This window comes from Physeter macrocephalus, unplaced genomic scaffold (genome assembly GCF_002837175.3).
Source record: "Physeter macrocephalus isolate SW-GA unplaced genomic scaffold, ASM283717v5 random_321, whole genome shotgun sequence".
Classification (NCBI taxonomy): Eukaryota; Metazoa; Chordata; class Mammalia; order Artiodactyla; family Physeteridae; genus Physeter; species Physeter macrocephalus.
The window spans coordinates 13,419-35,387 of NW_021145620.1; the positions used below are offsets into that span (position 1 = coordinate 13,419).

General features: G+C 60.1%; 2 protein-coding genes across 5 annotated transcripts; one reads left to right on the forward strand and one right to left on the reverse strand.

Annotated features, from left to right (window-relative positions):
• The first annotated feature begins 1,135 nt into the window (after positions 1-1,135).
• Positions 1,136-12,937, forward strand: ZNF598 (zinc finger protein 598, E3 ubiquitin ligase). Of its 4 annotated transcripts, none has more exons than XM_024123736.3 (12): positions 1,136-1,389; positions 6,565-6,677; positions 7,359-7,488; positions 7,820-8,031; positions 8,111-8,328; positions 8,852-8,969; positions 9,579-9,781; positions 9,987-10,071; positions 10,179-10,957; positions 11,482-11,632; positions 11,748-11,892; positions 11,981-12,937. In XM_024123736.3, exons 1-12 carry the CDS (start codon positions 1,171-1,173, stop codon positions 12,332-12,334), a joined length of 2,727 nt encoding a protein of 908 aa, XP_023979504.1. In that variant the 5' UTR covers positions 1,136-1,170; the 3' UTR covers positions 12,335-12,937. The 4 variants fall into 4 exon arrangements, with proteins under 4 accessions (XP_023979504.1, XP_028341001.1, XP_028341000.1 ...); XM_028485200.2 differs by having other exon boundaries at positions 9,579-9,715; XM_028485199.2 differs by having other exon boundaries at positions 8,852-8,960.
• Positions 12,938-14,613: 1,676 nt separating this feature from the next.
• SYNGR3 (synaptogyrin 3) lies at positions 14,614-18,660 on the reverse strand. Its single transcript, XM_024123654.2, has 4 exons — positions 18,562-18,660; positions 16,427-16,664; positions 16,032-16,174; positions 14,614-15,937 (listed from the first exon to the last, which is right to left on the reverse strand). The coding sequence occupies exons 1-4, from the start codon at positions 18,658-18,660 to the stop codon at positions 15,728-15,730; spliced, it is 690 nt and encodes a 229-aa protein (XP_023979422.1). The 3' UTR covers positions 14,614-15,727.
• Between the last annotated feature and the right edge of the window lie 3,309 nt (positions 18,661-21,969).

A 21,969-nucleotide genomic window follows, 5' to 3' on the forward strand; every position in this document is an offset into this window, starting at 1 on the left:
GGCTTCTCATTGCGGTGGCTTCTCTTGTTGCAGAGCACGGGCTCTAGGCGCGCGGGCTTCAGTAGTTGTGGCACGCGGGCTCAGTAGTTATGGCTCGCAGGCTCTAGAGCGCAGGCTCAGTAGTTGTGGTGCATGGGCTTAGTTGCTCCGCGGCATGTGGGATCTTCCCGGACCAGGGCTCGAACCTGTGTCCCCTGCATTGGCAGGCAGATTCTCAACCACTGAGCCACCAGGGAAGCCCAAGGGCATAGTCTTAACCACTGGTCAGCCAGGGAAGTCCTCTAGCCCATCTCTGATTATAAAGCCCAAGCTCATCCGCCCACAACACACCACCTCTTTTCTAGAAGGGTTCAGATCCGGACTAGCCTCCTGTAAGAGCAGAAGGGAGGTCCTGAGTGTGCCTGGCCCCCAAGGGTAGTGAGGAGGCCCCCCAACAGCTGCAGAGACCCAAAGCCCCAGGATTCACAACCGTCCAATCAGCAAACCTGCCCTGTTTCTCTGCTTCAAGCCTCCGGGCTCAGCTGGGTGAGCCCAGCCATGAAGAGGACAGGTTCTCTACCTGCCTTTCTATCGGGACTGGGGGAGACTGCTCCTAGTTCAGAGACTGATGTCACCACGTGTTGTCTTTTCTGATAGGGATTGTGTTTGTGTGTGCGCAAGCGCGTGTGTGTGCCCGATGACCAGGCCCGTGTGTATCCCAAATACAAAAGAAAGATCTGGGTTGGAAAGAGATTTTGGACTCCTAATAGGGTTGCAATATTTAGTAAATAAAAATACAGGACTTCTAATTAAATTTGAATTTCAGATGAACAACGAATTAACACTTTAATATAAGTATGACCCATCAACATTTGGAGCATTAAACATTTTGCTCTGGCAGGACAGAGCTGGCCCAAGACGAGGATCAGAGGAGAGCCGGGCCCGACGCCCATAGTCCGGCACCGGACCTGCGGCTGACCTCCAACCTGTCCGCTCCGCCTAGAGCCCCCGGTGCCGGTGACGCCGCTCTAGCCGGCGCCTCGCTGAGGCGGAAGTCGTGAGCGCACTTCCGCCAGGTGGGGCCGTTGCTGGGCGGGGGCGGTGACGTCGCCCCGGAAGGGGCGGGCCCGCTGGGAGCCAGTCGGTCCCGCGCCGCGCCGCGCCGGCCGGGAGGGGGCCGGATCCCGGACCATGGCGGCGGCGGCGGGCCCGGAGGGGAGGCGCGTGGCCCTGGAGGCGGCGGTGGCGGCACCTGAGCGGGGCGGCGGGAGCTGTGTGCTGTGCTGCGGGGACCTGGAGGCCACGGCGCTGGGCCGCTGCGACCACCCGGTGTGCTACCGCTGCTCCACCAAGATGCGGGTGCTGTGCGAGCAGCGCTACTGCGCCGTGTGCCGCGAGGAGCTGCGCCAGGTGAGCTGCGCTGGCAGGGCCGCGTGTCGGGGCAACTGGGCGGGAGCGGGGGCGCGGCCGGGCGGGGCGGCTGGGCACCCGGCGGCCGGAAGGGGACTTTGCCTTTCTGGTGTCCGGCTGCAGGCCTAGTGGCGCCGGCTTCCAAAAGAGAGGCCTGGCGGGGCCAGCCGGGGCGGGGTCCCCATCGTGGGGCCGACTGTGGGGCGTGTGGGGGCGGGAGGCAGGAGGTGGCCGAGCTGATTTGAAGAGGCAGCGGTCCTTGTGGGGACAGTCTGGGGGCTTTCCTCCTGAGCCCCGGGAATTCCTGCCGGGCCACAGGAGGGGCATGATCAGAGCAGGAGCTCCTAGACCTGCTCGTCTTTGGGAGATTATTCATCAGGGGTCTCCATTCCGGTGGCGGCAACAGGGAAAGTGGGCACCTTCAGTGGCAATCTGTCCTGGAAGCAGAGGGTCAATCTGGGCACTTCCAGCCTAGCTTTGTTTCTGGGCCTTTCTGGGTGACGCTGAGCAAACTCCTTCTGATAATGGCATTTCCATCTATTAAGTGATGGTTGTACTCACCATCACCACCAGAGGGGAAAGCAGAACCACTGAGGTCTCCTCAGAGTGCTGGGTGGGTGGGGATAAAAGTGTTACGAAGTTTTCCTCCTCCTTGCCCGTTCCACCTGGTGGCGGGGCGGGGCGGGGCGGGGGGGGGGCTCAGCTCCAGAATGGAGGAGAGGGAGTTTCTGATTGTCCAGACTTGGAAGCCCTAGTGAGGTCAGAGGGCACCACGGAGCTTTCTCCCACCCTCCCCGCAATGCCAACTGCTGGCTGGGAGCACCTAGCTGGAGCTCCCTTGGTTTGCTGTGCTTTGAGATATGCTTGCTTCCAGAGTTGTGAAGTTCCCCTGGTTTGTTCATGGAAAGCTTGGGCTGGTGACATCTGCCAGGGAACCTGACTTTCTTTTTCCTAGAAGTGATGCAGAAACGACATCCTTTCTTCACTTTCTTTTTTGAAAGTAGACTTTTATGTTAAAGGAGCCAAGAAAATGCTGTAATCCCATGAGCACTCTGTGGGCACCTACTCTGTGTCCTATCCGAAAAAGACACTTGGAGATGCTGTCAGTCTATAATGGGGTGGACAGAGATGCACCCGGACCTGGGAGGGATCTGGGGTGCAGGAGCAGTTGGGGAAACCTTGGGTCTGTGACTTAGTCAGAAGGCGCCTCCCAACTTCACCAGAGCCTGCCTTGCCTTCCAGTCTTGCATAACGTGATGTAACTCTTGAATGGCCAGGTTTCCCAGCACACCTGTAGCTTCCTTCCAGGCAGGCAGGCAGGCAGGCAGGCACGAGTAGCAGAGGCCCCGGCCCTGGGCACTGCAGGTCTCACTGAGGAAGTAAGCAGACACCTATATATGGGTGCTGTAGCTAGCATCTGGCCTCTCTCATCCCTTGTGGGTCCCATACCCTCCAAGGGCTCTGTGGCAAGGGGATGTGGACATGAGCTTTCAGCTGGCTCCAGCTGGGGTGTGGTTTGGCATCAGGTGCCCTGGCCAAGTCTGGCCTTCCTCTCAGGCCTGCTCCTAGTTGCTAGGCAGCAGGAGGGTGTTCTGGGAAGTTTGGGAAGATGATGCTCCTCTCCATTCATCCTGTTTCCCTCTCACTCTTGAACTGTGAACGCCCCCGTATCCCTTCCGTTCCCTTGCTGAGTCCTGCACTGTCCTCTGAATACGTCCTGTGTCCCATGCCTGCTCGGAAATCCCACAGCAGCCCCTAACCCCTGAACCCTGCGTCTCCTCTGTCTCTTTAATGGGACTAAGTCTTTGTAAAAAATGGGGAGGAAAGTGTGCCAAAATGCTTTTTGGGACAGGCCAGCTCCGTTTGCTGGTTAATTCCTACATCTTGACCTGGTGCCTCCCTGTGCCAGCCTGGATGAGGAGCCAGATCAGTTAGATTGCCCGGCACTTGCTCAGGGTGGAGGCCGAGGCAGGCTCCCAGCTGATGGGCAGCAGCAAGCAGCACTGGTCTTGAGGGCACGCTGGCTGAGACCGTTGTCAAGTCCTGGGTTCCTGTCTTCCCTGGTCGTATCTTTCCCACAGGCCACTTTCTTCTAAAAGACAATTCTTGTCTTACTTTCCACCTTGCTCTGATCTCTGGTGATGTCGAAGAGGCTTGATGGGGCTGCTGTACAAAGTGGGATGTGTCTGAGCTAGGAGGGGCCCTGCAGGCCACCTGGTACAGCCCCACTGCCCCATTTCATAGGTAGGAATTGGGAGGGGAAGCTGAAGGCAGGTCAGGAGGCAGGATCTGCTGACTCAGGTCATGTACTTCTGTTGTCCCTGCCCCCTCTCCACCAACCTGGTCCTGGCCCGCCTCCTCTGAGAGGACCTGCTTGTCCACGTCTGGCTCCTTGGGTCCCTGTACTCTCCCCGTCCAGCTGCTCTCACACTGGTCGTTGCTGACACCCATCCCCGTCGTCTCACGCACTCATTCTCCGTGAGTGCTCGCTGCACGCTGGGAGTGGGGAGCAGCAAGGCCCCAGGCAGAAACCCCTGTGGTGGGGGAGTACAAGGGGACTTGCGCCCCCATCTGCCTCTCCTCAGGACCTGATCTTCTTGGGGCCCACCCAGAGGCACCCTTTCCCCGTTAGTCATTTACTACCCAGGGGCTGCCCAGGATGGTTCCTCCTCAAGTATCTAGGCCTAGCCTGTACCTCTGTCCTTGGACCCATGATCCCCTCCCATCAGGGTGATCACCAGGGTGGGTGGGTCTTGGGCCACACTGGTTGGATCCCTAGTGGGTTCCTGCCCATCCCTGGCCAGGCCACCACACCCTCATCCTCCTCCATCCATGCAGTTTTGTGTCTCGCCTCATCCTCTGCTGAGGGCAGGGACACTGGCCATTCCAGGCTGCACTGCCATCCCATCATCTGGTGCAGGCCCGGGGGGCCCAGTCCTGGTCCCAGCCTGTCTGTGAGGGGCAGTTAGCATTTCCCCATCCCACCTCCCTGCTCCAAACCTGCTCACCCTCATTCTCAAACGAACACTTTCCTTTCCCAAGCCTCTTCTGTGGTTCCAATCTCTTCCTGAGCCAACCCAGTGTCCCCCTTCTAGCCTGGCTCAGGTGTGCCCAGCCTGGGCTGCCCTACCAGACTGCTCGGGAGGGACAGACACCCCACCCAAGCTGACTATCACTCAGTCCACGGCAAGGGTGCTCACAGCCCAAGGAGAGACGCCACCTGTGGTGGATCAGAGCAGACCTCTGAAAGGAGGGTGCCAGGGTGACGGGGTGGGGGTGGGGGTGGGGCGGGGGCCCTCCCGGCACAGCTTTCTCTGGGAGGGAAGTTGTTCCTCTGCTGAGTCTGTTGAGCTTGGATGCTTGTTGGCAGTTTTGGGGCTCCCCTCGAGGCTGGGAATATGGGCACCGAGTCCCAGTGGTTAGTTCCTTGTGCTCTGTGCTCCTCCAGCAGCATCCTGAGTGGTTCATGGCCCTGCGCCTGCAGGCGCCTATCCCCAGGCAGGAACTGGGGTCTGTGCTGGAAAGGCACCCTTGGGAGTGGTTGGAAGGCAGGGCTGGATGTGGGCTTGCTCTAGGAGGGCAGATCCCATGAGAAGAGGCCAGTGGAAGGCTCGGGGACCTTCCCCATGTCCCTTCGGGATCTGCGGAGAAAACCGGGGCAGAGGGTGCGTAGGGTGACCCTTTGGAGGCAGGAGGGTGACCCTTTGGAGGGAGAGCCAAGACCTCTCTGTGAAGATGGGTTACAGGGTGCAGCTGGGATGAGGTGCGCTCAGCGTGTGGCAGAGGCAGGGGTGGGCAGCCATGTTCATCCTGCCCACTTTGCCAGACATGGTGACAAGGGGAAGAAAGGCCTGTTGGGGCGCTGCCCATCCCCCCCACCCTGCTCTGACCCTCCAGAATGGCTGTGGCTGTACCATGATGCTTCCCTTGGGCTCCTGTGGGGGCGGGTGGGGGCCAGGCTTGGTTGTCAGTCTGCTCTCGACACCGCCAAGCATGTCCTTACAAGTAGAGGCTGAGCTCCCCATCTCCTTCCCCAGAGCCCCCAGGGAACCAGTTTTAACCACCCTGCTGTTGGATATGGTGTAACCACCCACTCTCCCCAGCCAGTCCCCAGTTCATGGCCACCCTGGTCTCAGACATCCTCCCTGACTGGGCCTAAACCTAACAGGGGTGATCTTGATGTGGCCTTTGCCAAGGAAAGGCTGTCCCCCCGGGTGTGCTGGTAAGGACTCTGAGCTGAGGTGAGTGGCCAGCTCCAGGCTGAGGGACAGTGGTGGATCGGAAAGGGGCACGGAGAGGAGGAGATGGGCCAGTGTGGTCTTGATGCAAGGGGGAGGGGGCAGAGAGAAAGGGGGACTGGAGGATGAGGGAGCCCTGGAGGGACCAGTGCCCTTGTTGACTCAGAGGGTAGGCCTGAGCCTGTGCGGGGGCTCTGGGGGCATTGGGACAGGGGTCTGGTCATTGTCCAGTGCCAGGGTCTGTGGAGAGGCAGAGCAGGCTGCTGGGCTAGGCCCAGCAGGCTTTACCTGAGAGTGCTGGAGACCCCTGAGAAGTGGCCGGGCTGCAGAGGTATCCACATCAGCACACTAGCTCTTCTGTTTGGCACCCCCAGACAGCCCAGTTAACAGGCAGGAAGCTGGCCAAGAACAGGCGGGGGCCATGACCGAGTCCTGTGGGGGAACCCTTCTCCCCCTTTGCCATCATGGAAGCATCATGTGTGCGTGGAGGGTAGCCAGGCCTTGACGCATGCAATCTGGCCTGGTAGCATTCACTGTTTCCTTAGCAGCTCCTTGGACTGTGTCTCTTCTTTCTCCTGGTGAAAGTCATCCTGTGCCCAATACCCATGTGATTAAGCTCCGGTTTGCCTGGCTGTCTGATCCCTGTCTCTGCCCCTGGGGCGGCCTCTGTCTTTCTGGCAGGTGCCAGTTTGTCTGTGGATGAGTGTGGAGCCGGCTGCCCCCTGGTGGCGAGGCCAGCCACTGCATCTCTGTCCTGGCAACCCTAGGTGGGCGGGCTGCGGTGGGGAGAGGAGCCCGGGCTGGCCCACCCTGGCAGAGGGTGCTTCCTGCTGGGACCTGCCTCAAGCCTCCCAGGAGGGGCCCTGAGTGCCTCCCTTTCTCCTCAGCCTGAGCGTCCATGGTCCGGCTCACCAGTCGCTTTTGCTTTTGGTTTCAGGTGGTCTTTGGGAAGAAGCTTCCTACCTTTGCCACAATCCCTATCCATCAGCTTCAGCATGAGAAGAAGTATGACATCTACTTTGCTGATGGAAAAGTGTTTGCCTTGTACAGGTGAGAGGAATTCTCGGCCTGGGTTTCTGAGGGTCTGTGGGATGTTTTGTGGTGGGGACGGACACATCTTCGTCACCTCCTCTGCTCCTCACATCCCTCAGTGGGGAGGGGGCACTGGTGTGGTGCAGATGTCAGGGCCAGGTGGCTGGTTTCTATCATTGGTTTTCTCTACTGTAATGGGGGATGCTCACAGTTCCCCTCCTGGGGTGGTGGTAAAGGGGGCAGTGGGCGACAAGGGGTGAATTCAGGGAAGGCATACAGCCCTGCTTTCTGGGGCTCTTTGAGGTGCTCGGGAGCTCCTGCAAATCAAGCTCTTAGCCTATGGCAGAAAAACCTCATAAAGGGGTACAGTTGTCTTGGGGGTGGTCCTCATCTTCCAGGTGAGGGGGCAGACGCCTCTGTGGGCTCAGTCATCATGTCCATCTGATGCAGGGGTCAGTCTCCTGGATCGTGGACCCAGCCCCACCCCGTGGCCTTTTTCAACTCAGGCCCTGGGCCCAGCACCATCTGGCTCAGAGTGCTGAAATGCACAGGGGCGCAGGAGTGCCCATCCTCCTGGCTTCTGCTTCCAGGGCGTCTGCAGGGGTGTTTGGTGAGGGGCCATGCGGAGGTTCTAGTGCCCCTCGGGACAGTGATGCTGAGTGCCCTCGGGGGGACTGGTGGCTCTCGATGTCTCCCTAGGCAGCTGCTGCAGCACGAGTGCCCACGGTGTCCTGAGCTGCCGCCTTTTGGCCTCTTTGGGGACCTGGAGCAGCATATGCGGAAGCAGCATGAGCTATTCTGCTGCAAGCTGTGCCTCAAACACCTCAAGGTGAACCCTACCCCACAGCACCTGCCTGGGGATCGGGCATTCAGGGAGCACCTGGTGGAGGTGGGTGGAGGCCAGGCCCAGTAGAGGCTGGCACAGGGTGCTCGGCCAGACAGCTGTGAGCGGCTTGTTACTGCCTCTGGCCCTGGACAGGCCAGATCCCCAGGGGTCCCCAGATCCCCAGCTCTCCTGCCTCACAGAGCTTGCCAGGCTGCTGGTGTGTGGGGCTTTGGGGCAGAACTGATGCCACAGGGTCCCCTGCATTGTCGGGCCATGGGAAGGGGCGGGAGGCCTGGGAGCCCCCACCCCATTCCCAGCCCCCCATTCCCTGCAGATCTTCACATACGAGCGCAAGTGGTACTCGCGCAAGGACCTGGCTCGGCACCGCATGCAGGGGGACCCCGACGACACGTCGCACCGTGGGCACCCGCTCTGCAAGTTCTGTGATGAGCGCTACCTGGACAACGACGAGCTGCTCAAACACCTGCGTCGTGACCACTACTTCTGCCACTTCTGTGACTCAGACGGGGCCCAGGACTACTACAGGTGGGAGTGGGCGCATGGCAACCTTGGGACGCCCAAGCGGGCTGGGCGAGGGCCCCTGCTGATACCTGGTTCCCGGCAGCGACTACGCGTATCTGCGTGAGCACTTCCGAGAAAAGCACTTTCTGTGCGAGGAGGGTCGCTGCAGCACCGAGCAGTTCACCCACGCATTCCGCACGGAGATAGACCTCAAGGCCCACAGGACGGCCTGCCACAGCCGGAGCCGCGCCGAGGCCCGCCAGAACCGCCAGATCGACCTGCAGTTCAGCTACACGCCGCGACACTCGCGCCGGAACGAGGGTGAGCGGGGCCCTCCCTGCCGAGCGGGGCCCCCAAGGCAGGACTCACATTGCGGAGCCCTGCTCTGGAGGCCTCAGACCCAGGTCCTGATCCAACTCCTCACATGTGAGCGGGGACAAGGGACAAGCCTGTTGAGCCTGTGTCCCCCCGGTCCATTGAGGAGCCCCAAGCACCTGAGCACGTTGGGACAGGAAGCTCTTCACTGGCTCCTGAAGGGTCTCAGATCTGCTGTTCTCGGGTCCCTGGGACTCTTCCCCAGGTCAGGAGGATTACTGAGTGCCCACTGTGTGTAGGTCCCTCCTGGGACTGTGGGGCCAGCAGGCCCAGGCCCCTCTCCCAGCCTAGTTCTTGCTCTGACCTGGTGCTTAGGCTAGAGGCACAGGACCACTGTGAACCCTGAGAGGTGTCTGCGCCCATCCCCCAGGTTCAGGCGCTGTGGTGGGTGGGGAGGCCTCTGCTGTCTAAGCCGGAGCACTGGCCTCGGTCTGGCCTGGGCCTGTGACGGGCTGTGTGCTGGCCGCAGGGGTCGTTGGTGGCGAGGACTACGAGGAGTCGGACAGGTACAACCGCCAGGGCCGCACGGGCCGGGCCAGTGGTCGCGGAGCCCAGCAGAGCCGCCGAGGAAGCTGGAGGTACAAGAGGTGGGAGGATTTGCGTGCCTCCAGGACTTACGTTCTCCTGGCACCACCCCTGAGGCGGTGGCAGCAACCAACAGCTGGGCTGGGGATAAGCACTGCCGTCAGGGGACTTTGGCTTTCTGGCCTCTGGTGTCCTGGGCATGGCAACAAGGTCTGCTCGGTGTCCTCAGTGAGGATTCCTTCAGTTTCTCCTAGTTTTAGCCAGAGACACCAGGACCCTGCAGATTGGGGTGGTAAGGGGGGTCCTGGGTCATTGGGGGTTCAGTGCAGTTGTGCCGTGAAGCCCCAGCGTGGCAGGCACGCACTCAGGCTGGGCTGCCTCCGATGGCCAGGCTGGATTGAGGCATCTGTGGACCCCAAATGCTACCCCAGAGAACAGGGCCGGGTGTTGCCTAGGGAGCCAAAGCTTGAGGCTGGCAGGCGGATGGTCCAGCTCCCTCCACAGTGCCCTCTCCTGGCCAGGGAGGCTGGGCTGGCACCGGTTCCGCTGGCTCCTGGCAGGCAGCCTCCTGGTGTCCAGGCTTCCCAGGGGCAAGGCCCCTCCCCAGCCCCTCGTCCTGCACGTCACTGTAGTCCTGGGCCTTGCCCAGCCTGAAGTCATCCCCATCCCAGGGAAGAAGAGGACCGAGAAGTGGCAGCTGCCATCCGGGCCTCGGTGGCCGCGCAGCAGCAGCAGCAGCAGCAGCAGCAGGACACACGCAGGAGCGAGGACCAGGAGGAGGGCAGCAGGCCCAGGAAGGAGGAGGCAGGTGCGCGGGGTCCTGAGGAGCCCCGGGGCCCCCGGCGCCCGCCCCGGACTCAGGGCGAAGGCCCAGGTGAGCGGGCCTTCCCTGTAGGCAACTCTACTCTGGCGCAGGAGGTGGGAGGTGGGCTCCTGACCAGCGTGGCGGTGCCCAGACTGGCAGGGCCTCCACCCACAAGGCCAGTGAGAACCCGTGTGCTCTCCAGTCACCCCAGAGGGTCTGATCCTGCCCTTCAGCATTGGTCAGCCCTGACCTAGGGTTCTTTTGTGTCTTGTAGGCTCCAAGGAAGCCTCAATAAATGGTCCTGTGAGCCAAGAGGCCTTGCCAGCAACTGGCTCGGCTGCAGGAGCCACATTCCCAAGGTACATGTGTGCACGAACCGGGGCTCCTATGTAAGGTGGGTGGAGGGTGGGTGCCGGGCAGGCCAGGGCCTAGCAGGCCACTGACCCCTCTTCCCTTCTCGGCACAGTGCTCTCCCATCCCCCACTTCGAAACTCAAGGATGAAGACTTCCCCAGTCTCTGTGCCTCCACTTCTTCCCCCTGCTCCACAGCAGCTGCTCTGGGCCCCGTGGGGCTGGCGCTGGCCTACTCTGTCCCCGCCAGGGGCAGGAGCACCTTCCAGGAGGAGGACTTTCCTGCCCTGGTGTCCTCTGCCTCCAAGCCTAGTACTGCCCCCACCAGCCTCATCTCTGCCTGGAACAGCAGTGGCAGCAAGAAGGTGGTGCATCCAGCCCCAGGGGCCCAGTCTGCTAGCGGGGGATGCCAGCCCCCCAGGAAGGCTGGGAAGGGGGGTAAGGGTGGTAAAAAGAGCGGACTGCCCCGCGCGGAGGAGGAGGAGGAGGAGGATGGCCGCTCCAGCCTCACCACCCAGGAGCTGCGGAGCGTGCCCACGACAGTCGCCGTCTCTTCCCTGCTGGCCGTGGCCTCCACCCAGACCTTCACCAAGGTCGGCAAGAAGAAGAAGGTGGGCTCCGAGAAGTCGGGTGCCTCATCTCCCCCACCACTGCCCCCTGACAAAGATGGGCCCCCCGGGGCTGAGCAGGCCCCCGCGGCCCCCACTCGCAGAGCTGAGGGGTCAGCTGCTGTCATTGTCAACGGACACACAGAGGGGCTGGTCCCAGCTCGGAGCACCCCCAAGGAACCCCCTGGGCTCCCGAGGCCCCTGGGGCCCCTCCCCTGCCCCACGCCCCAGGAAGACTTCCCAGCGCTCTGCGGCCCCTGCCCGCCCAGGATGCCCCCGCCCCCAGGTATGTGTGCCTGGCTCAGGCCTGCTTTTGGGCATCTGGGAAGGGGCCAGGTTTTTGAGTCAGGCTGGAGCCCCTGGGCCCAAGAGGAGCATAGCCCGAGGTTGTAAAGGTGCAGGTGGGGAGAGATGAGCCTTTGCGGTGGTTTCCAGCTGCCTTGGAAACCTGGCGGCCAAGTCTGGATGCAGGCTCCATTTCTGTGAGCTGCGTGACTTTGGTCTGCCACATAACTTCTTTGCATCCTTTTCCTCCCGGTAAATTGGGGCACTCCTAGCACCCTCTTGAGATGAAGGCAAATGAGATAACTTAGGCCAGCATTCGCCACGAGGGAGCACAGCATGCATGCCAGCTCTTGGCATCATCGGGCCCTGGGCCTGCTTTGCGGGGGAGGTGCGGTTGTAGACAAAGCCTGACCCTGACCCTGGTGAGATGGGCAGCTTATGGGAAGTGGGGGACCAAGGCTTGTCTGCCTGGCTAGCAAGGGTCACGTCTTGAGATCTTCCTGTGTGCCCCCCCATTCTCCACAGGCTTCAACACCGTGGTGCTCCTGAAGGGTGCTCCGCCTCCACCTCCACCAGGTCTGGTGCCCCCCATCAGCAAGCCACCCCCCGGCTTCTCTGGCCTTCTGCCTAGCCCCCACCCGGCCTGTGTCCCCAGCACTACGACCACCACGAAAGCGTAAGTGTGGGTGGGCCACCTGACCTCATGCCCCTGTGGGGAGAGTGCCCTCACCTTGGGCCACTCCAAAGCCTGAAGCCTCCACCTCCTCCCCATGTCCCGATTCCAAACCCAGGCCAACACCCGTGCCACGGGCCTACCTGGTCCCCGAGAACTTCCGGGAAAGGAACCTGCAGCTCATCCAGTCCATCAAGGACTTCCTGCAGAGCGACGAGGCCTGCTTCAGCAAGTTTAAGAGCCACTCGGGGCAGTTCAGACAGGTCAGGCAGGCGGGGGTGTGGGGGCCAGCCCGGCCACCTGGGGCCCAGGCCTGGGCCGGCTGTGACTGGGTCTGGCTCTGGGTGGCAGGGCGTGATCTCCGCAGCCCAGTATTACAAGAGCTGCCGGGACCTGCTGGGGGAGAACTTCCAGAAGATCTTCAACGAGCTGCTGGTGCTCCTGCCTGACACGGCCAAGCAGCAGGAGCTGCTGTCTGCACACACAGACTTTCGAGGCCGTGAGAGGCCTCCTGGCACCAAGGCCAAGAAGAACAAGAAGAGTGCATGGCAGGCCAGCACCCAGCAGGCGGGCCTGGACTGCTGCGTGTGCCCCACCTGCCAGCAGGTGCTCGCGCACGGTGATGTCAACAGCCACCAGGCACTGCACGCCGCCCGGGACGACGACTTCCCCTCCCTGCAGGCCATCGCCAGGATCCTCACGTAGCTCCGGACGTAGCTCCTGCCAGCGCAGGCAGGAGCCGCCACACCCATGAGCCTCCTTTCTCCCTCCTCCTCCCTCTGGGCTGCCAGGCAGCCAGGTGAGGCCCTGGTGAGGCCACCCGCTCAGGCCCCTCAGCTGGCCAGCCTGCCAGGGATCACCAGGAAGGCCCGCCCCACCCTGTCAGCACACCATCATGCAGGAGTCCATCTGGTTTTCTCCTGGGAACTGGAGAAAGACCCCTGCCTCAGCAGCAGGCTGGTCTGGGTTTACATTCTCATGCTTTTGGAAGGTGCTGGGGAGGGAAGGGCTGGGATGCCAGGACCTGTGTGTGCTGTCAGAGCCGGTGGCCATGGTGGCCCAATCTGGGACCACCTGAGCCTGAGGGCTGCGGCACCGTGGTCCCTGAGCTGTGGGGCCACAGGTGCTGGAGTCAGATGTTGAGTGTGTTGTGTAAACAGTTGGTTGTTTCGTTATTCAAGAACGTTCAGGATTAAAAGCAGACACGAAATTGTGCTACTTGAAGTTGAATCTTTTTACGAGACTAGCTGAAACTGGGATCTCAAATTGCCTCTGACCTTTTATAAGACAGTTTATCTTCAAATAAATTTATTTTGCAATAATGCACATAGCTGAGCTTCTCTGCCTTCCAGGGGTCACCCCACTCAGAGTTGTCAGACACTACAGCTCAGGTGGTCACCAGTGAGTGCTGGGGCGGGGAAGACCTGTGGGGAGAGCTGGGCAGCTGGGCTTGCTCACAGGAAGAAGCAGCCAACCCTGGGCTCCAGTCCTGGAGGTCGAGCACCGCCCAAGCCTTCCAGGAGTAGAGACAGCCATGCTTGACCTACACTTGTACCCAGTAAAACTATTCTTCCAGAACCTGGGAGTCACACAGACTCGAGGTTTCAATCCATAGACCAGTGAAAAAGCTACTAAAGATCAACAAGAACAATTTAGAAACAGTGCAGGGCATATCTGAAATACTGAAAGAAAATAATTTGTACTTAATTATTTGGATCCAGTATTTTGAAAAGGAACCAGACACCCAGTGAACTCTCCCCTTTCTGCCACAAACACATATAAATAGTAGGAAAAAAGGTCTAAACACATAGCTACATCCAAATAAGGCAACATCCTTAGATGAAAAGAAACAGATGTCTTTCTAAAAGAAGCAGAAGGGGGTACCCCAGGTAATGAAGGGGACGTGGCCTGCAGTGGGGCCAGGCCAGAGCCACATGGCTGCATGGGCACTTCCTATCTGAAGCCGAAGGCCTGCCTGCCTGTGGCTGAGACTGGAGCAAGTTCCTGGGTGATGGCCATGCTCGGAGCCCACTAGGAGACAGAGCCTTCACCCTCTTCACTCTCCATGGGACTGCCTAGAGGCCACCTGCATTCCCCACCACACCGGAGAAGTCCCTCATAGCTGATGCCCTCTTTGCAGACATGAGCACAAGCAGCACCCCCAAAGAGTAACCTGGAAGATGAGCTATCTCATTAACAATATTGAAGAAAAAAAAAAAATTGAGAATACCGATTCTTAAAGAAGGAAGAACCATGACAAATCCAGGCAACACAGCAGTGTTTGCTGTGTGACAAGCACTGCTCTGAGCTTTTTACACACACATACACAGGTTTATGTTAACCCTTCCCACACCTTTGATGAAGGCAACTACTATTTTCCTTTTCCGGAAGGGGATCCTGAGGCATAGACAAGCTGAGAGACTTGCCCAGAAAGACCAAGACTGAACACGGCCAAGCCAGCATTCCAGCTCCAGCTCTTACCTGCTTCATTCAACCAGAATGTTGTTAACCAATAAGAAGTCAGAAATGAAAAAGTAACTGAGATAAGAATCCCAATAGACAAATTCAAAAGTAAATAAGACCAAGCTGGGGAAATCTCCAAAGGGAGTTGGCCAGGGAATGTGGCTCTGGATGCTGCATGGTACACATGGTGGGGTCCCAGGAGCAGAAGGCAGTAAGAAGCGGACATTTGGAGAAATCACGACTGCTTTCCCCAGCACTCTCCAGAATATGGGCATCAGCCTGGTCTCCACCTCTCTGCCCCTTTCTGGATTCTTGGCCCTGGTGCCCCTCAGGTCCCAACCTCTGGCACTGGAGGGGCAGGAGTAGAAAGGATTCCAAGAGTGTCTGGGCCACAGTAAACTCATTTACAGTCTTTATTGTAAAGAAGCTGCAGTTGGAACATGGGACACTGAAAATACACAATCACGGATTGTTCTTTCAGAAGAGGGAGGGAGAGACCCATATATACAAAAATTGTCAACATGTTCACTTAAATATCCATAAATAATTGGTCTATGCTACAACGTACAGGGTTGTCACTCAACTGCAACTGCAGAGGGAGGCGTCTGTCTGTAAAAATGTAATGTGGCAACCGCATTTGGTATTGACTTAATGTGAAAAGCCAGCTTTGAGCAATGCATGAGTACTCAGCTATGCAAAGGGACCCCCAACCTTGGGCTGGGCCTTAAAATGGGGTGCAGCGTGGGGAGCTGAGGGACTAGTCCAGGGAGCCGAGGTAAAGGGGTTTGCAGGGAATGGCTGTCTCCACGGCACGGTGGGAAGGTGAAGCCTTTAGGCCTCTCTCCTCGTGAGGCGCGTGTCCTGCTGGGCACCCAAGTGTCTGGAGCCTCCCTTGGGCAAGGTCTTACTGAAGGGCTGGGAGAGGGCTGATGCCCAGGCCTACAGCCATGTTGTACTTTCCTGGCCAGAGCTGCCCACACCCCAGCAAGGGCCTGGGCCAAGGCAGGTAAGGGCTGGAGCTGGGGCCACAGAAAAGAGGGGCTACTTGTGGGGAGCTACGAGGTGAAACCTTAAGACTTGATCACAATCACAACATCGACAGGGCTGGGCTACTCTAGTGAGCCTGTGAGAGGAAGTGGAGGGAGGCTCCAGACAGAGCACGTGGCCCTACAGGGTGAACCACCAGGACAGAGCAAGGACCACCACTACCCACAGGGACAGGGGATGGGGAACAGTGGCCACGGGGTGAGGGTGGTGTCCCTTCCCCCAGTCACCCCCAGTCCAGGGCAGCCCCTGCACCTGGCTATGGAGGGCAGCTGGACCCCTGACCCCAGAGTGTACAGGTGAGCCCTGCCTGGCTGGCTCATGAGGGGAATGGCCCACTGCCTAGCTGGTCCACTGGAGGCTGAAGGACACGTGCCCAGGACCTCTGGCCCTGGGCTGGGGACTAAAGGGACCGGAGGAACTTGGGGGGCACAGCCCAGGCACACTGGAAGCTACCCTCTCTTGGCCCCAGATGGCCCACAGCAACCACACGTTGCTGCTGGGCCAGGAGAACCTGAGGGAGGTCCCAGGAAGCCTTGGATCCTGCATTGCTGGGGCAGCCTTTGTGCCTTGGTCTGGGCCTGCTGGCCACTAGTAGGCAGGAACCTGGTACCCTTTGGGGCTGGTGTCCAGAGTCTCGGTGAAGGGCGGGCTCTGGTAGGTCTCGGTGCCCTCCACACCGCTGCCCACTGGGTAGCCTGGGTAGGTCTGGCCCGCCCCAGCACCCAGCTGTTCGGTGGCAAAGAGCGACATGTCGGTGCCCAGACGGAAACGCTGCAGGGCCTTCACGGTAAGCGCCGCCTGAGGGGGAGTCCGGGGTCAGCCAGGGCCGACCCTGCCCCGACCCTTACCTGGTCCCAGTCCCTGCCGGCCGCAGGCCGCCGGCCACACTCACCCAGCTGAGGATGGAGAAGAAGCTGAAGGCGATGGCGGCCCGCGCCGCGTCTCCCGCCCGCGTCGTGCCCGGCCCGGGCGCCGTGCGCTGCCACTGGTTGGTGAGGAAACAAAAGCCCACGAACCACAGGAAGGACCAGAGCCCTGCGGGCAGGCAGGGCGGGTCAAGGGATGCTGCACCCGGGCACCGAGGCGCCCGGCCCAACCCTGCGGGGAAGGAGAATCCACAGACCGAGGACCCGACCCGTCCCGCCCCGCCCGGACCTGTCCCCGCCCCAATCGGGTGAGAATCTACGCGCTCCCTCTGACCCCGCCCCGAAGCCCGCCCTCCCGACTCCGCCCACCCGAGAAGGCCCGCGCGCTCCCCCAGGCCCCGCCCCTCACGGCCCCGCCCACCTGAGAAGCCCAGGTCCAGCAGCACCGCGCGGCGACGGTCGCGGACGCTGCTGATCTGCTGGAAGCGCACGTCGAGCAGCAGGAACGCGGCGCAGGCGAGGAAGGCCCCAAGGCCGAGCGCGACGCCAAAGCGGCAGGCACCCGCGTTGCCGTTGAAGACGCAGCGCAGCTCCGGGCCGCTGGCGGCGTTCACGTAGCCCTCGTTGACTATGGGCCCGAAGACGGCGATGGAGAACACCTGTGGGCGGCGGGAGCGCTCAGGGCCCTGCGATGGCCCCTTCCTGGTCGAGGCCTGAGGTCTCCTAGCCCACCGTGAGTGCCCATGCCCTCGGGAGTGTCCCTGCGTTCCCCTGCAGCACAGGCTCTATCTCTGGGTGGGAGTCGTCGGGGACCTCCTCCCTTAATATCTACCTCAAGTTTAGTAAGTATGGACAAAACATACCATTTAGTGAGCATCAACTGTGCCCAGGCACTGTGCTTAAAATGGCTACATGTGTTTGCTCATGGAATCCTCCCAAACAACCACAAGAGTGCCACTGCTCTTATCCTCTTTGTAGATGGGGAAATCGGGGCTCCAACAAGTGAAGTGCCTTGTGGAGGGTTGCATGGTTGATAAGAGCCAGGGCTGACATTCACGCTGGGTCCTCTGTACCTTGTGGAGCCCGTAGTGTCCCCCATGGCCCACTCCAGAGTGTGGGAACAGGAGCTTTCACCTGGACCAGTGATCCCCAGGCTTGAGTCAGCAGGGCTAGGGGAAGTAGATGTGGAGTCAGGCGAGAAGGGCGGGAGCATGGGGGGGGCTGGGCAGCAGAAGGGCAGCTGCACAGAGCTGTCAGCCAGGACCTGAGTGGAACCCACCTTCAGCATTTGGGAGCTGTGCGGCCTCGTTTCCTAGCATGCCAAATGTAGCAGGCACAACTCTTGGGGTGCTGGGGACAGGAATAATGCCCACCCAGCGTCCTGCACTTTGTGAGCACTCCAGGGATGATGGCCCCACATGACTGTGGCTAATGAACACCATCCATAAGTGCTTGGGCTTAAAAGGTGACACCGCTGACCTCTGGGGTTCAGTCAAACCTCAGTGCCCTGTGCCCATGAGGGCTGGAAGGCAAAGGAGTGGACCACAGTCCTTTTAAACCAGAAGCTGCTCTTTGAGCTCTGGGCAGCCCTATATTTCTAAAAAAAAAGACCTCTCATTTTAACTTCATTTCTCTCCTTTCCAGCCCCAGCTCCTAGAGACTTAGTCAAGAGTGAAACCAAGGTGCAAGATACGGACACGTACCCACAGATTGGTCCACAAGTCAGGTCAGAGCTGGGACCAGAACGTAGGGTCCCTACTTCCTGGTCTGGCCAGAGTCACTCCACCCAAGGGCCCCTGCCCCACCCTGGGCATCGCCTTCCTGGAACACAGGTGAGTATGTGTCACCACCAGCAACCACCAGGTGGACAAAACCCAGAACTCAGCATTCCACCTTCCATCTCTCCTGTCTGGAGGGATGGGAAGGAGGAGCAGGCCACTGGGCCTAAGGTTGCCCCAGTAGGCTAGGCTACCTCTAAATCTGCCCCTCCCACACCACCTCCAGGAAGCCTTCCCAGTGTAGAGCCCCTTCCAGCTGCCCCACTCAGAGGAATCCCAGAGCACACCCCCCAACTCACAGTTGCAACTGGGGGGCCTGGGAATGGCCAGCTCCCTTCGAAGGAGCCGGGAGGATGTGCGTGCAGAAGTAGGGGGGAGCCTCTGCCTGATTCTCTTGGCTCCGGTAGCCCTTACCCGTCCGGAGACTGAGCGCCTAAGCCCCTCCGCGAATCCCGCCCCCACCCCTGTGCCCACTTCCAGGGTGTAAGCACAGGAAAAACCGAGCTAGGGCTGAGGAAGGGGATTGAGTTAGACCTAAGGAAGAATTGGGAGGTGGGTGCGGCGGGCGGTGACCTCTCAAGGTACCCGGCTGTCGCCGCCGGCCCCTCCCCCGCCCGCAGGTGGGCGCGCCCTGCCCGGTGACGTCACCCCAACCTGCGGCCGGCGGGGGAGGGGCCGGCAAGGATGAGGATGGGGCGAGGGGCAGGTGATAGGGATGAGGGAGGCGAGGCGAAATGGGACGGGGTATCGGGGCGGGGCTTGGGCCGGGGCCACTCACCCAGGACGCGATCCGCAGCAGGGTCTGGGGCCGCCGCGCGAAGCTCACAGGGTCCAGAGCGGCCCCTGCGCGTCCCGCGCCGAACGAGGCTCCCTCCATGGCCAGCCCGGGCGGGCCGCGTGCCCCCGGCGCCCTCTGTCCTGTCCGTCGGGCCGACCCCGCCCGAGGCCGCCCGGGGCTGCTGCCGATGCTGCCAGTGCTGCCGCTGCCGTCGCCGCGTTCCGGGAGTGCGCGCCGGCCGCGGCGGGGGCGCGCGGGGCGGGACCGAGCCTACACCCCTCCCTCTGGTCCACGCGCGCAGGGCTGGAGCCCTCACCTCCCTCCACCTTGCCCACCTTCCACTCCACCCTACCCACTCTCACCGCAGGACCAGGGTCCGAGATGGAGACCATCCGCCAGGTCCCCATCAGGAGGCGGGGTCAAGGGGCTGAGTCCCCCACGTCCACTAACAAGTAGTCAGGAGTCAGCAGGGCAGGTGGACACTGGGCTCAGCCTTTGCCGTAGCCACGTGGGTGGACAGACCGACATGACCCAACTCCTCTGTACAGGGCCCTTTCCTGAGTGCCTAAGGAGGTAACAGGTCCAAGGGCACCAGCATCTCCCCCAGCCCTCAGGGAAAGGGAACGCAGCTTCCTGCCTCTGGTCCCCATAGACCAGAGGGAGGTTACTGGAGCCTTTCCCATGACTTCCCACTGTACCCTAGCTTTTCCTTCAGATTCTGTCCTCCCTAACAGGGAGGGAGAATGGCCTCTGCCCTCAGGGGCACTTATCCAGGCAGGCAGAGCCCAGAGGCCCACATGGGTGGGAGCTGGGGCATCTCTGCTCTTTTCCTGTGGCTGGATGTTGTCATTCCGAGGGTGCTCACTGAGTCCTGCACACTCCTGGGTCTCCCCAGCTGACTTTCAGCTGACATTTTGTTTGTTTGTTTGTTTTGCAGTACGCGGGCCTCTCACTGTTGTGGCCTCTCCCGTTGCGGAGCACGGGCTCCGGACGCACAGGCTCGGCGGCCGTGGCTCGCGGGCCCAGCCGCTTCGCGGCATGTGGGATCTTCCTGGACCGGGGCGCAAACCCGTGTCCCCTTCATCGGCAGGCGGACTCTCAACAGCTGTGCCACCAGGGAAGCCCCAGCTGACATATTTAGTTTTGGGCCGAGGAGTGGGGAGAAGCATCAGAGATGGGGAGTTTGGAAGAGCGGGTACCTAGCTTCCCAGCACCCCCGCTGGGTCTTTTCCACAGACGGCCCAGCCCCAGGTTAGACAAGGTCCCTTCCTGCATGTTCCTTCCAGGCCAGCCTGGCAGGGGCCCAGATGACTCGTTTCTGTCTAGGACATTGAAGAAAGTCTGCATTTGTTGAGCATTTACAGTGCCAGGTGTTTCACCACGACCTGTGGAGGCAGGGACTGTTTTACTGCCATTCTTCAGATGGTAAATAGGCAAGTGGGAATTCCCTGGTGGTCCAGTGGTTAGGACTCACGCTTTCACTGCGGAGGGCCCGGGTTTGATCCGTGGTCAGGTTAAGTAGGATCCTGCAAGCTGCACAGTTGGCCAAATTTAAAAAAAAAAAGGCTCCCCCGTGGCACAATGGTTAAGAATCTGCCTGCCAATGCAGGGGTCACAGGTTCGAGCCCTGGTCTGGGAAGATCCCACATGCCGCAGAGCAACTAAGCCCGTGCACCACAACTACTGAGCCTGTGCTCTAGAGCCTGCGAGCCACAACTACTGAAGCCCGCGTGCCTAGAGCCCATGCTCCGAAACAAGAGAAGCCGCTGCAATGAGAAGCCCACGCACTGCAATGAAGAATAACCCCCGCTCACCACAACTAAAGAAAGCCGGCATGCAGTGAGGACCCAATGCAGCCAAAAATAAATAAATAAATAAATGTAAACAAACAAACAAAAGGCAGACTGGTTGAGTTCCTTCATCACACTTAGAAAGTGAAGAGCTGGGATTCAAATCCAGGTCCCTACTGTGCCAGGGCAGGTGTGGCCAGAAGTGCCACCCACTAGTTGACTCCATGACACTGTGCATCCAATCCTATCAATCACCTCTCCCCTGTCAGTGACAGTTTCCTCTCTGTCTCATGCATCATTCATTTCCCCCTTTTACTTGATCATTTACATCAGTGCCTAAACCTGCTCCATTCCTGAGCCCACTTCCCCTCCAGCTGTCACTGCTCCCTTTAGTCCCAGGGGCAATGCAGGCACTGCCATCCTGTCCCCATCCTCCTAGGAACACTTCTGATGTCACCCTCTCCTCATGTTCCTCCTACTTCATGGGCCCTTTCTTATTATCTTTTTCTGGTTTCCTCCTCTTGTTCCATCTGTGACCTTTGAGACTTAGGGGTCCCAGGGCATAGTCCTGGGGCTCTTCTCCCTGCTCTATGCTCACTGCCTTGGTCATCATGCTAACAGCTTGAGCCAGAATTTTCCCTTGAACTAGAGTCCCACTCATCTTAGCCTGGATACCCTGGAAAACAGAATCTGTGGCAAAGTTAAAGAGTTTTATTGGGAGGTGAAACTTTGGGGAAGCCAGAGTTAGGGAAGAAGGAAAGTGAGGCAGGGAAGGAGGGAGAGCAAACATGGAAGGCGTGCTCCTGAGCTGACCACTGCTTTGCTGGCTCCCAGCGCACAGGTGACTTGGGAAAGGCCAGAGACAAGCCCTGTGCTGGGGACGTCCATCTGTAGGAGGAAAGAGCAGGTGACTTTTCTGCTGGTTGCTCCCTGCCTCCTATTTCTTTATGTCACCTGGCCCCTTGGGCAGCCCCTGAGAAAGCCAGCACCCCCGTGGGGCCAGTGGGGTAAAGATGCCAAGGAGGCTGTGCCAAAGGTTGGCCCTTGCCCAGGGAGGAGCCGAGACACCATGGGGAGAGTTGAGAGCTGTACGACCACAGGGGTACGGCACACTGTTGCTGGGCCATTCCAGCTGGGAGCCAATGCCTGGGAGCAGGTGTGGCTGAGAGGATATGTGAAGGCCCAAAAGCTGGGTCCAGGTCACCCCCAAACCTGCTCCACTCACAGCCTTCTGCATCTCACTGATACACTGGGCAACTCCCTCCTTCCAGTGGCCAGGACCCCACAGCCACCTTGGGATACACCTTCAGAGTGTATCCAGTGAGGCCTCCCACTCACCCTGGGGCGAGCTTCCCTCTTGGCTGCCACAGGGGTGCCTGCCCCCCCTCCTCTTGCCCACGCCTGCCTCATTCCAGCTCAACAGCCAGAGGGACCTTTCAAAAGTCACATTTTGGGGCTTCCCTGGTGGCGCAGTGGTTGAGAATATGCCTGCCAATGCAGGGGACGCGGGTTCGAGCCCTGGTCTGGGAAGATCCCACATGCCGCGGAGCAACTGGGCCCGTGAGCCACAACTACTGAGCTTGCGCGTCTGGAGCCTGTGCTCCACAACAAAAGAGGC